The sequence below is a fragment of the Schistosoma mansoni genome, chromosome 4 (genome assembly GCF_000237925.1).
Source record: "Schistosoma mansoni strain Puerto Rico chromosome 4, complete genome".
NCBI lineage: Eukaryota > Metazoa > Platyhelminthes > Trematoda > Strigeidida > Schistosomatidae > Schistosoma > Schistosoma mansoni.
In genome coordinates, this window is record NC_031498.1 from 23,277,811 (window position 1) to 23,292,445 (window position 14,635).

Consider the following 14,635-nt stretch of genomic DNA (forward strand, 5'->3'; position numbering starts at 1 on the left):
GATGGGAAGATTCAAACAAACTATACCAAATGAATTTAAACTTCACCCCATCGCACAAGCAAGTGGCTATCAGGACTCAGTGGCCGAGTTGGTAACGTGATGGCGTTTGAAGCGAGGGTACTGGGTTCGAGTCCCAGAGTGAACATCAACTCTGAGATGCAGGTACATCCAGCTGACGAGTCCCAAATAGGACGAAACGCGCGTCCTGGATTCCACTGCTAGCCACTATCCATCTCTGCTTACCAATTTTGACAACGGGTAACAACAAATTTTCCCAAACCCATCAAAGAAGCCTAGCAGAAAGAAGCTGTTAGCGAGACTATCGTTGATAAACGTGTTACCGGTTCACCGTTGAGCTATTATGGTGTGATAAAAAGATACACAGAGGCATTTTAGGCAAAATCAGATTCATATCAGAAGGGGTTTTTGTGGATATTATAGTAATTTTATTAGTTGAGATCATGAGTCAATTGAAGTTAGACCACCATGGAAAACCTGGTGGTCTAGCTACAATTGACTCATGATCTCAACTATTAAAACCAGATTAACCGAGTAGATTGAGCACAAGTATCTATATATTAGATAACAATCATTGTTTAAATAGTACACTCGTCCTTTGGTCAGAATAATCAATTAACAAGTATTCAACATATAGGTAATGATAATACACTCAACTAAAACAAAACTATATTGTTTAAAGAGAGTTAAAGATCATATTAAAACATATTTACAATGAACCAGATATAGGCATCTCATTAGTCACAAATCGGGGAGCACATTTACGATTTCGTTGATACCCTCTAACACTAAAACATAACCGAGGGAAGTTGTGCACCAACCAATCTACATCAATTCGACAGAGTAGATAAATATCAAGTGTTGGAAGGTCCTGGAAGCAATCAAGTCATAAATTACCACCTTAGACGGTAATAATTAGAATGGTTAACATTGTAAGCACGTACTTCAAAAGTTGTTTGTCATTGTCTAGTTGAACATTTGATAACATTGCCCCCTTAACTTTTTCTTCCAACTGCAGTAATTGGGCTCGTAGCTCACGTGCATCCAAATTCCTTGAGCTGATTGATGATGCTAAGTCGGCCGAAGAACGCTGGCTACTCAGGCGTGAAGTGCTTCCATTATTAACCTACGTGCATGATAAACAGTAAATATGGTTTTTTAAGGCCCGCTTTGATCAATGAGTAGTCGGAACATTTGTACCATGAAAACAAAAGAATAACTAATTAATATACAAGACTAAACAAACTCATATCAACAAACGTTCCAACACACAACACAATGATGGAAAACAAAGACAACCTTTCATCCCCTTTTTAATCAACACAAGTCCGACTTAATATCACCTTAAATTGATTCCTGAATGGTTTGTTTCTAGTTTCTCAAAGAAATGTGACTACAAGCACACAAACATGAAAAACGCATACATGGGAAACGGAAGTTTGAAGTTTCAAACCAATAATAAGCTAACCAGTATGGAAGTGCGTTGGTTAAAGGTGAAGAGAACAATACATAACATCAGCTCATGAAGTCATTAACTCGTGGTCCTAGGTGTATAAGAAACTGGAAAACCGTCTACCGGTCACGAAATATTCGTAACTAATTGGTGGATACTAGGTGCTACAGTTTAAAATTGATTGCAGTGAGTGGTGTAAATCTAAATATCAAAGAGGATTATTGTATACTTTCCATTCTCTGGTTACTAGTCTTCGCAGTTTCCCATAATCTACAATAATATTGACCTTGTCGCTTTTCCGCCTTTCGATTCCCTTTTGTTAGCCTGTCGTGAAGCGAGGCGAATTAGGTTGATACATAAGCCACATTTTATGTTTTATTGTTCTACCTGATATTTGAAATTTCTAAAACTCCTAATACAAGAAATTAAAATATGCACGATTGTAACTATTTGTAAAAGCAATAGCAAGGACTTACCTTGATGATAACGTCAGGACGCTCACTACTACTGTCATCCTTATTTTCCTCCTTAAAATGAATTTATCAAGCTAGATTATCCAAGACATACTTCACGTCTCATTTTTTCAAGCTCCTTGTGCTTAATTACTCTACCTTCTTCAATTAGCTGTTGATTGGCAGCGCGTTGTATTTCAGTCTATATAATGATGAGCAAGCAACTCGAAATAATGCATACCTCCTGTGCTGCTCGTCCCATATCTGACATATCCGTGTAAGGAACATGCCGCGAAGCCATAATTCATCTGTAAATCTAAGGGTAAGGAAATAAAAACTTTGTTAAGGAGATACTGCTTAATAAGCTTAGAAAAATTATAAGTTAATTAGATGAGCTTTAATGCAAAAATGTACCATAATTAAAGTAGAAATATTGTTTTACAAAGCCTTTAGTTTTCGGGAGTAAAGTGCTCTAAATTGTACAATGTAGCGATATCAAAGAAATTCTATTACGCAAATTGAAAAATAGACAGTAATTAATGTTTAGGACTTGGAGCATAAAAATTATTGAAGTTGCTCAGTTGTAGTTATGTTGGTAAGAGTAATAATTTTTACATGTACTTCATTGGTGTTGCTCCAACTGTACAAAGATTCTACTCTATAAATCAGCGACACATCAAGCTGCTCTGTCTTGTTTGTGACTTTTTTATTACGACACGCATGCATAGTCGACGGTAGAGCTCAAAACAGCGATCATAGACGATCCCAAACCTGGCACGGATATGTACTGATTTGCTACCACGCTGCACATCAGCACAGCAAGAAAAAACTAGTAAGGTAAAAGCAAGGGGGATGACAATATAAATCGCAGAATGTCTGAAATGAGAAATTTAGTTCACATGAAACGAGTGAGATTGAAGTGTGAAGAACATGGAATGGTATTAAGATAATGCAATTGATCTCGAGACGTATCTGACAATTCTAACTAGTGCTTACGACAGAACGACGGACTTGACCAGCCAGTCTACTTTCCCTAACACCAGAGTTCTAGCCAACGTAGATGTTGTCACGAATGTGTGTGTCCTCTTTTCGACGTTACTGTGTTCAGTTAAACCCAGAAAGAGTCCTCGCACTACGGTGTGATCAGTCCAACCACCCACCTTAACTGGGTCTTTCACCAGTCTCTTCAACGACGAATGATGATGATACGGTCTACTTGCGTTCACCATGTCACCGTAGCAGCTACGGTCAGGTCACTGAGCATGAGGGATTGGCGATTTTTAGCTGATCACAGCATCGAGCGGTATTTCATCATATCAAGTCTAAGAAAAAACTATATTGGGTGTTCCCAACCCAGGAGCAGGACCATAAAACCCGATAGTCAGTCCTATATTTAAGGATGGTCAGGGACGGATCGTATCTAAGTACCGGCCTGTCAGCCTAACCAGCATAGTCGTTAAGTTACTTGAAAAGATAATTCAGGTTAAGTTACTGAGTCACATAGATTCGTACAGTCTGTCAACTCCCGAGCAACACGGGTTTCAAAACAAGAATTCATGCTTCACCAACTTACTCATTGCGAGAGAGGATTGCATAACAGCCTTAGATAACGGCCTGTCTGTCGATGTGATATTCATGGATTTCAGCAAAGTGTTTGACAAGGTTTCACACTTAAGTCTTATGTAGAAGCTCTCGAGCTTTGGAATAACAGATGCTGCAGATGAGTGGATAGGAAACTTCTTATATGACCGCAGACAGAGTGAGGGTTAACGGAACGCTATCCGAATGGAAGCCGGTCAAAAGTGATGTACACCAAGACACCATTTTAGGCCCTCTACTTTTTCTCCTCTATATTAAAGAATTACCGCTATTGCTTAAGTCGTCGACATTATTGTTTGCGGATGATGTCAAAATCTGGATAACAATAAGAATTGAGGCTGATCGTTTTTATCTCCAAGCTGACTTAGACGAATCAGTTAGATGGGCTGTTGGTTGGGGCTTAGAAGTTAATTCCAGGAAGAGCGTGCTCAAAGTGGTCAATGGCTGGAACGCTTTACTCGAACAAGTGGTATCAGCCCCATCTGTGAACATTTTCAAGGAGAAGCTGGACCTTCGCTGGAAGGCAATTTGTCAGGATTTATACAGGTTTACCAACCTACTATCCTTATTATTGAAGACTGACTGAAGACTGAACACAAGGTATCGGGTCACATTTAGTGACTAAATCAATCCCCATGAACATTACCTAGTATTTTCGGGTTTGGTTGAGTTGATAGCTTACGCAAATTTCGGTAGCGAACTCAACGCTGAGTTCGAAAACATGAATTCAAGAATAAAATACTTTGAAGATGCCACCAGTATTGTATTTTGACAATTATTAACCAGTAACACCTACGTAGGTCTCATTAAGATAAACATGCGCATAAATATCACTTTCCTGTAAATTCATGTCTATACACAACTGTTTCACATGTGCGCTAGCTTTATCATTGGGAACGGAAAGCGAGAAAGGAAACAAACGTTAAAAAACAAACCTACAGGTCACAAACCTTGTTTGAAAACAGTAACTAGTTAGGCCACCAGTTTAAAGTTCGAGCCGCAAGGTCAGTGTCACAAGTAGTTCAAACGTTTGTAAATAGAACAGAAAGGGCTGATCTTCAACAATATTTGGTCCCTGATATCAATGAATCTCAGATCCGTTTAAATAAAGAAGTGGGCATATTTAAAATGAAACGATGGTAGCTTAATTTCAGAACTGTCTCCCAAACGTTCCCAAGTAATATTATCGGTTTCCGAACCACTAGTTTGGCACCATCTTCAAAAAAACCTAGTTCAAGTCACCTTACACTATCGAGTTGCGGCGCTCCAGCATTTGGAGTCTTCTGTTAACTCCCTGTGGTGTTTATATGAGCCAATTATCTCTTTGTGTTTGATTTCGAATTCCAAATACAATACATTCGTTCGTGCTCATCTAGTACTTCTTGATAACATTGTGTTATTTCTGGGATTTCTAGTTTATACTATAATTCAAATACTCCTAATTATCACATTCCCCTTTCGTTAAGTGGCTCATTTGTCCTAAGCCAGAAAGGATGTGACTGTTCGACGTTTCTGGGGCCGCTGATCAGTTGGAATTTTCTTCGAAGAACTAAATTCATAGTCCAAGACGTCTTATGATACCAGTGACTAAAGTCCTGTTAGCTACCCAGACTATTTCACTTATGATGGGCCAGAATGTAAACATTTCATCAACATTGATCTTATTTAGAACTAAACACAAAAAATGAGCTACCATATACAAAGATAAATATACAGGGCTTAAAAATGTTGCTTGCAAACTGTTGATAAACTGGATGATCAATATGTTCCGAAAGTGGGTCTACAACTATATTGTGTAATCAGTAATTCCAAACTACGAGACATAATTCGAGGTAACGATGGATAATTGAACAAGTAGAGTTAAAAAGCACAATGTGTAAACGTGTGTAGTAGATTCATTAGATATCTGCTGATACGACAGAAAATTGGGGAAGAACGACACATGACTTACGAAGCGGTGTATTCTGCTGATGGTAGTCAATTTACCATGTGAACATTGTTCAAGAAAATCAACAACTAATAGTTCATAACAACAATATGACATCGATCACTGGCAGTAGAAATATAAGATACGTACACGTAGAGTTGACATATTCGCATACATGTACTTAAATGTATATGGGAGGGCTAACCAAATAATTTACGCGGTCGGTTGAGAGCACGTGACAGGACTTCCTATGGGTAGATTTCGATTAGCACTAAGAGTAACTTGATAAACGGACACTGGTCGCTACTCAGTAATAGATTAATTCAAATGATCATAGAAACAACGAGCATAAAAAGCAAAAACTCTTGGTGAGGCTGAACGAAATAGACTGGACAGATTTCACAAGTACTGTATGTCTTGGTGTTGTTTATTATCACGTTTGTATGAATATTTGTGCTTGATCACATGACAGCCCGCACACATACCCCTCCTTCTAAACTAAATTTTAGTTACTTAAATAACTTTCCCATATATATGTATATATATATGCTTGATTCTTTTCAATTCAGTCGACTCTTCATTTGATTCTTTATTCTATTTCCAGTTGGCCTCTGTATACGCTCGCCTTTTTTGTTACATTTCTGATTGTATCTTCTTGGTGTGTTTGAGCCTATTTATTTGTGCTGTTCAATAATAATCTATAGTTGTCGCTTCGTGCTGCCTTCAGAATTCACACACCGTTGGGATTTATTCATTAGCGCTTATGACGGCGATTGATATACGAGGCCGTAGAAATTGTCGAAGACAATCCACTACGTGCTCTCAAGAGAATCAAGCAACTCGTAGCTTCCGACCTTCTTACTCATCATGATCTTTCCTCGCCTGGTTGCTTCAAACTCCTCAAGTCATGGTGTTGGGGCAGTCAACCACCATATCTTTCCTGATGGATCTGGAAAGGTCATTCATGCAGCCAGGTCATTTAAAATGATAGACTGCAACTACAGCCGAATTGGGAAAGAAGCTCTGAGAATTATTTTTGTTGTAAAATTTCCACAAAATGATATTTCGACGACAACTCACTCTATTAACAAACCATATGCCATTATTAGCCGTATCCGAGTCAAGGAAAAGAATTCCTGTTTACACGACTAACTGACTACAACGATGGGCAGTCACACTTCTGGGCTTCGATTCAAGGTCAAGTGCCATTCTATTACAACTCTCAACCAAAATGATGCTTTATCGAGATTAATAGGTTCCCAGACAAAAGTGTCAGAAGATATACTTGCGTCAGACGTGGAAACTTAAAGAGAAGTTTATCAAGTATTGGATAATGCAACCAATGAGCTACCAGTCACCCTTGAAGTTATCGAAGGAACCACTGTAAGTGGCAAAAGGGTTAGTAGCTATCTTCCAACTAGATGGCCAAACCATCGCCTTGACGGAGAACATTGAAGCACTTCAGTCCACGTGACTCACTGACAATTGTTCACTCATAGGTTATGTTCAGTGACCGAATTGTTATCCTTTAATTGTCAGAGTGCAATGAACAGTTACTATCTAACTCACTGACTCCAATCACCCTTCGTGGAGGAGATAAGCAGCCAACCAGCATTCCCCACCCAACCCTGTCCTGGGCAATCCTTTCCAGTTATCCCCAATTGCTATTCATCCTTTCTATATCCGCTTCCTATCCTCGGCCCAATGGAATCCTTGGTCTTCCACTATTCTTTTTTTCCTTCAGAACTCCAAGTTAGCGCTTGCTTCATGATATGGTTTAATGAGCTCCGTAATGTGTGTCCTACCAACCTTCCATGTCTTTCCCTTATTCCATTTCAATTGAAAGCTGGTTTATTATTTCCCACGGACATTGAATATCTCACGTAGACAATTTATTACAAATACTTGTGCTCTTTGATGATGGTTGTATAGTTGTTATTTAAGTTTCAGCTCCGTACAATAGAACTGTCATGATTTTCTTATTGAAGATTGTGACTTTGATATTGATTGACGATGGTTTTGAGTTTCACATGTCCTCCAACCGTAGAAATGCTATTCTTACTTTACCAATCCTTGCCTTCACGACTGCATCAGATCCTCCTTGTCCATCGATGATGCCAACCAGGAACGTGAAGGCTTTCACCCCCTCCAGAACTTCTCTATCAAGTGTGATTGGGGTGGTGTTTTCTATGCTGTGTTTGAGGATCTCGATCTTTCCCTTGTGCATATTGAGGCCTACCGCTATAGAGGATGCTTCTACACTGCCTATCATCACCTGGATTTGCTGGTGTGTATGGGACAGAAGAGCTAGATCATCTGAAGCGGTCAAATCGTCTAGACACACCAGAGCTTTCCACCGTGTTCCGAGCTTCTTCTGAGATATAGAGACCTTCATAGTCCAGTCAGCCACCGGAAGAGAAAGGGAGAGAGTAGGCGGCCTTGTTTGACTTTAGCCCTCACTCGGAATGCATCTACCAGCTGTACACCATACGCAACTTTGCAGCGTAGTCCGTCGTATAAATTCCTGATTATGTTGATAATCTTCTCAAGTACACCATATTGTTGAAAAAGATTCCATAATGGTCTCTTATCAACATTGTAATATTCCCTCATAGTTCAAGAAGTTGGTGAGTGGTGACAAATTTCACTTGACTGGTTGCTCGACAATGATCCGTAATGTCGCGGTTTGGTTTGTGCACGATCGATCCCTACGGAATCAGGTATGCTGATTCCGAAGTTGGGCGTCTACCGAATCTTCCATCTGGTCCAACGACACTCTGTTGAAAGGTTTTCCTGGTACTGACAATAGTGTGATGTATCCGTAGTCCTCACTCATCGTTATGTAGATAGATGAAACCAGATTAGTAATTAATAGATCATTATTTAGATTGAGGAACAGAAAAGTTGGAGCTCGAGGTTATCTTTTCTAAATACAATTTTTCAACGTAAAATCATGGGAAATATAATACCCTTACAAAATGAGAGAGTAAGTAAATGTTTGAGCTATAATATCTAGACATTACTGGGATGTTTGTGACCAACTCTTAACCAATCATCCTAGGTTGTTACATCAGCTTCCACTTAGAATCGACTTCCCTGGGAGTGTCGATTCGGTCAACTTATCAAACAATAACGCGTCAGCTTGGTTTCCTCAGCCTACAGGAGAATTACTAACCCGTTCAGTGTTTGACTTTCAATCGATGATTTCAACCTCCAGTCAGATTTCAGTGATACTGAATGGACGTCATAAACTTTATTAGATTTTTGTCCTTCCTCGTAGCAGTTACCCTCTTCCACTAATTGTCTACCATGGTTTGTTGAACATGTCCTCTGTATGAAGATCGGAGCTTGTAGGAAAATGGAGGGTAAGCAAATGAAACAAGAAAACCCGAGGAAGTGCAGCGAGCAGGCTACCCCAACAATATGTTGGGGAGGTACGATTTTCCCATGCTATGTCCGGCTATCAGATATTTACTCGTCGATCTCTTCAGTTGCCCTCAAGTCAAAAATAAAGGATCAGCTTTAAAGAAGGGAACAACTGAAGTTAGTCGAACATGAAGAATCACTCCACTGTTTGTGAAAAATAATCAGGTACAAGACGGGAATAATAATATATATTTACACAATTATATGTGGTAGATGTTTGGTTCCACGTAGGTGTTTCGTTTACAGAACAGATTAGTGGTCTAGAAGAAAAGTAGACACAACGCAGACATTTTGGGAACGAAAACGTAATAAAACAAAAAGCTACTTTCCTCAAAAAACATGTATGTGGATCTCCCAGAAGTTAGATTCATCCCCACACTCGATCAAATATATGATCTTGAGTTTGTGACGACCGCCGTTTATAACCTGGCTCGCGACTGACGATACAGAAAGTGTCTCTGTCTTTCATATCTGTGTTCTTTCTCAAAGGCACGGGAACAGCAAAATGACCGTTGAAATGCGTTCCCTTCCCTATGATCTCTATGGTCTATGTATCGCCTACCGACAGTGACTTATCATTTGAATATACATCAGAAAACTTCATATCATAAAGCTTGCGTAGATTGTCTTCTGACGTCTGTACTTTTCAGGCATGGTTGATAACTATCCTTCTGAATTCCGGATATGACGTAAGTCCAAAACACAGTCCATTCTAGCAATGTTTTTGTGGCGTATGGGTGTTTTTTTCACGTAACCGCTGCTCTAACACCCTTAGGAAGTTCTAGATCTATCGCCACCAACCACTCATAATGGCTTTTACGCTGATAAGCACCGTTAACCCTACCTCCTAGATGATTTCCGGAATCATGCAAGTTTCTCTTTGATTGGTCATATAAACCTATTCGATAAGAATTCCTACAACTATCTAGTTCTACGTCATGATCACCCCGAATGAACTTTGCTTTTTTCATTCATTCACAGTATTTCGGGCTTCGACTTCCCATCTAAGTTATCTTCCATCTCATCTACAATCAAACTAGAACTAGTATTACAATTACCATAATTACCCCTATATAATTCTGAACCATGATACAAAATGATATGAATAAGTGGTCGATTTTGCTGAGGGGAATTGTAGTCTAAGTTGACTCTAATGTCACTCACTGAACTCTGCCTCTACCCTTTCTAGGGTTACTGGTGGTTCGAGGTCAGGATGCAGAAGGAGGTTTGGGGATGGTATTAACAACCCCGTCCCGTAGAAGACAACCTTGCTAAAAACTCCAGCCAGAAAAAAACAATCTAAACCATTTAGACTCTGCCTCTCGAGTTGAAGGATCTCCATTCAGAGGACTTATATCACTTTATGATGGACGCCGAGATTCTTCGGAAGTTACGAAACTGATGTCCCTTCTAACAGCCACATTAATTAATGTAGACACTTGAAACTTCCTGATAGACCAGGAGGGCCTCTCAGATACCTACACAAGTGAGGAGATACAATATGGTGGTTTCTGAAACAGGCGAAATCCACTAGATCTAGGTCAAGCAGAAAAGACAACATTAAGGGTCATTGAACATCATGTGTTTTACTGTACTCTTTGTTTGGATTTCAAAGCATTTAGTCAGCTGGTCGGTTTGAAGGATGATACTTCATTTGTTTTCGAGACCAATAGTAATCTGATTAATATGCAGTTTTCTGTCCTCTAAAGACCTTCCAATAAAGCTTCGTAATGGGGTCCCCGCGTTGTGTGGTTTTGTAGATATTCAAGTTATTTAAAATGGAAAACTTTTCTAATTATTTTAATACTAATGGTTCGGCCGTGGCTAATGGGAAGGCAAGTTCATTCGTATACATGTCACTGTACTCCAGACTAATTCATACCACAGAAGCGACGTGTGCATCAACGATAGTCTGCCGAAAGAGTTAATCATTAGGTGAGTAGAATTGTCATCTTTCTAGATCTGAATCCAGGGTTTTTTCTTACTTAGATATCACTACTCTATGCAAATGCTCTCAAGTTTGTAAAGTAAGCTGCCTTTTTCTCATAAATCGTCTGATAGTTTTGGTATGAATGTGCTTTCGATGGGAGCAACTGGAAGAGTATTAATTTATTTGACTTTCAGCGATATGTGCAGGTAATTTGTATCGTCCAAATAACTCAACATAAATAGCCCAAAGTAGTTGAAAAAATCGCCCAGAGAAGTCGCGGTTTTCTTCGTGAGTTGAGGCTGAAAGGTTGTCGAAATGTTACCGATGAGGCTCTAAAGTGAGTTCTTCGATTGATATTTTATCTTTACCCACGAATTGTACTGCTTATGTGTTAACTTCCTATGTTGGTATTGGTTTTTTATACATTTGTCTAAAGTATGCTACCAACTGAATGATTGTCTGTGCACCTTATAAAAACTTCAACGTTATTCTTTTAGAGAGAACTAGTTTATTGATATTTTATTCACATCGTTTAAGTGGTTAGCCATGGTCCTGTATTTGAATCACAGATAGAGGTTTTAGGAACTTTTAGCGACAAGTCCGTTTTTTTGATCGTTCTATTTACGACTTGTTTGAAGTTTGACCATTCTAATTCGGTTATTTGAAGGGTCAGCATTAACTTAGAATATGTTATATCCATCAACCCTTTAAGTATTATATTCAGCACATTTTGTTTTCGAGTAGTGTTCATAGATTAGTCTTGCCAGCGTTTGCAAATATGATATGTCGGACAACCTTTTCCCCAAAAATCTGGTCAAAATGGAGTAGTCTTGGATAAACTGTGGCAATTATACTGAAAACCGACTGCTTATTTATAGAGTGAAGGAGCTATTGTATGTCATATATTTGTCCCGACATTCTTCACCACATCCTTTTTGGAAATGGAGTGTTTTTACATCCAATTTTTAGTCAGCTCGTGAAGTTTATAAGCGGACAGTTGACTATTTAATCATTGTCCTCACCTAGTATTTTAAATTCTGCTACAGAATTTCCTACTAGACAATAGTGTTAATTCAGCATTGCATCAATCATTCTTGTGGCTATTTATCATCGTCCGACGGATGACTGGTTTTGTTTATCCCGTTTGATTGAAAGTTTGCAAACACCTCTATTGAGGATGTCAAAAGCAAACCAAGATGCTCCATGTTCCTAGGGACTTTTTTTTACCTAGCGCCATCTAGTGACTAACCTTCTTGTCTTCCTGTTATAGATGTTTTACTGAACTTTGTCATATGATTGAAAGTTTGGACTTGTCAGGATGTCAAAACTTGACGAATGGAACTTGCAGTTATTTGGGAAAAAATTGTTCTCTTCTGACTACTTTGTCCCTGGAAAGTTGCTCTCGTATAGATGATGCTGGATTAGAAATGCTAAGGTATGTTAAAAATTTCCTCACTATTCAGCAAATATTTTTCCGTCATGCACTCATTGTTTCTCCATATAGTTTATAAATTATCCTAACCATGTCATGGTACCCCCTATTACACCAGGTTTTATCGCATTAAGTTCGATTCCCGGTCGAGGAACCAGCCCCCGAATGCCCTGGTACGGCCGAGAGTGGGGAGAGTCCGCTCTCCCTCTCCAAATGCTCTCACATGGCCAGCGAATATATAGCCTCTGACAGGGAAGTCCTACTCACTTCCTTCTCGTGCCACGGCTGTTGTTTACAAAATTGAGAGGACGGAAAGCGAGTGTCCGGCGCTTTAACCGGGTTGGTGGACACGGAAAGTTCACCTAGGGGAGTTGGAAAACCCTGATTCCAAACCAATGGTGCACATGGGCTCCAGTATCCTGAGGGAACAAATGGCGTATGAATCAATCGTTGATCACCGGCTACCATGGGACTGCATCTCCTTAAGATGCTCCACTGCCTTGTGGGTCAGTCCTTCAGGTCAAAGGCTCCGGGTGTGGCCCCCTAAGAAAATCACCTGCTTCAGTCTGGGCTCCTGGGAACTATCACAACCCTCACACAAATCAAATGAGATTTGTGCGGCGCATGTGTATCTGGTACTTCCTTGTACCAATATTTGTGTTTAAATAAATAAATAAAATTGCATTAAGTAGTGTCAGACTAGTGACTCAATAAGCCCCTTACCGTTAACGGATTATCCTATCACTTCTCTTTATTTTACTAAGCGTATGGTCAAATATCCGAAACTCCTATTTGCCTTTGTTCATTCGGATAACCATTCCTACTGCTTATAGATACAGTTTACATCTTAGTACACCAACCTTCATAGTAACGAAGTCGATTAATCATTTGTTGTGTCAGGTAAACGTTTTTTCTTAAACCAATTCATTGGTGGATGAAGTAGTCTCAAAAGCTATCAATATATTCATCGGTAGTTGACTTGGGTTACTAGGTATTCAATTTATCGTAAGGAAGGAAAATATATTTATTACCTAGCCACACGGAACTAATGTTTTCGGTTTTGCACAACATTTAAATCTGGTCCCAGTTAACTGTAAAGGCTAAATATACTGAAACATCGCCTATCAATAATGTTTGATGCTAAGTTGGAAAATGATTGCGTACGATGTGGCTTAGTTCTGATCACAGTTGTGGCAATTCCCCTACACTTAATGGTCCTTGAAGTATTGAAAATCTTGCTTATCTCATAATATTTACGCTCTTGATCATTGTAGTATTTTCACTATATTATTACAGAATATGTCACCATGGACTAACATATACCTGTACGTTGTTTTCTATTTGCTTATCTGACTATAAATTCCATTTACTGTTGTTATCCTATATGTAATTCCGTTAAGACTGTAGTGGTACTGGTTGCTAATTATTGGTAAACTGTAATAAATTCATCTGTTACAACGTTATTTAATCCTAGAATAGGTCCACTATAAAATCATTAAAGCAGGAACTGTAAGTAATTACAGCTTCATTAACTATATTATATCTTTCTAGGTTTGGTACTTCTCTGATTTTTATATGTAGATGTTTCTGTGTCATCTTTCATTTGGGTATGTCGCATTCTTAATAGTGTTTAATTTTCTTCAAGCCACCAACACAACCTACCAGACAGATACCCAATTTCAGGTTTTTACTAATTAGCTGTAAAACACTAGTATCCTCCATGTTATAATAGTTTTTATGTTTGTTTCTGCCAATGAATTCCAATTTCAAACTAAAGTCAAGGGCTGTTTCTCTGAATCATCCAAGTAGTCTAGGCTTTTTTGTTTTATTGACTGTGGGTATCCAGATTTTCTGAAGTTATTGAAACAATTGGGTTTTACTTGAACTAGAATCTAGACTCCCACACCTTGATACATTTGAATAACCTAAAAATGTATGGTTTAACCTGACACATTTCATTTCAAAATAAATTGTATTCGAAATTTGTCGGGATTCCGTTCTATTTGTTTAAATCTCGGTTTTTCACATACTAGCTCGTGTTCAAATCTAACATGTTTGGATGTGTCATGGTGTAGTGTTGGAGATCGTGGACTAACTGCTATCGCCAGAGGATGTAAAAGTTTGCAAAGATTTCGTGCTATAGGTTGTCAAGAGATAACAAGTCGTGGTGTAGAACAATTAGCACGTCACTGCCATGGTTTATTACTGTTGAACTTGAATTACTGTGGACAGGTATGTATATTTTAGTCTGTATAATGGTTAGAATGTATTTATTAAGCCACCCCACTGATCACTAATGCAATATTTAGAACTAATTATCTTCAGAAGGGGTTTTGTGGAGATTTCAGTATTTTTCAAAGTTGAAATCATGAGTCAATTGAAGCTAGACCACCATGAA

At 38.8% G+C, this 14,635-nt stretch overlaps 2 protein-coding genes across 3 annotated transcripts in view; one reads left to right on the plus strand and one right to left on the minus strand.

Annotated features, from left to right (window-relative positions):
- Nucleotides 1–4,516, minus strand: part of Smp_175460 (hypothetical protein) — a gene marked incomplete at its 3' end in the record, with an annotated part of 63,440 nt that extends 58,924 nt beyond the window's left edge. The window contains exons 1-5 of the mRNA XM_018797249.1: nt 4,473–4,516; nt 2,165–2,239; nt 2,039–2,125; nt 1,948–1,998; nt 963–1,144 (exon numbers count right to left, since the gene is read on the minus strand). Of these exons, the coding sequence (XP_018652310.1) occupies nt 963–1,144; nt 1,948–1,998; nt 2,039–2,125; nt 2,165–2,224 (380 nt within the window). The 5' untranslated portion in view covers nt 2,225–2,239; nt 4,473–4,516. The remainder of the gene's footprint in view (nt 1–962; nt 1,145–1,947; nt 1,999–2,038; nt 2,126–2,164; nt 2,240–4,472) is intronic.
- A 5,993-nt stretch (nt 4,517–10,509) lies between these two features.
- The window catches only part of Smp_097020.1 (putative fbxl20), a gene marked incomplete at its 5' end in the record, with an annotated part of 21,446 nt that continues 17,320 nt past the window's right edge, over nt 10,510–14,635 (plus strand). Inside the window, 7 exons of one of the 2 annotated variants that reach the window (XM_018797251.1) lie at nt 10,510–10,722; nt 10,746–10,810; nt 10,848–10,902; nt 10,937–11,011; nt 11,048–11,142; nt 12,076–12,240; nt 14,271–14,469. In XM_018797251.1, the coding sequence (XP_018652311.1) occupies nt 10,654–10,722; nt 10,746–10,810; nt 10,848–10,902; nt 10,937–11,011; nt 11,048–11,142; nt 12,076–12,240; nt 14,271–14,469 (723 nt within the window). The remainder of the gene's footprint in view (nt 10,723–10,745; nt 10,811–10,847; nt 10,903–10,936; nt 11,012–11,047; nt 11,143–12,075; nt 12,241–14,270; nt 14,470–14,635) is intronic. The other variant, XM_018797250.1, reaches the window with a different exon arrangement.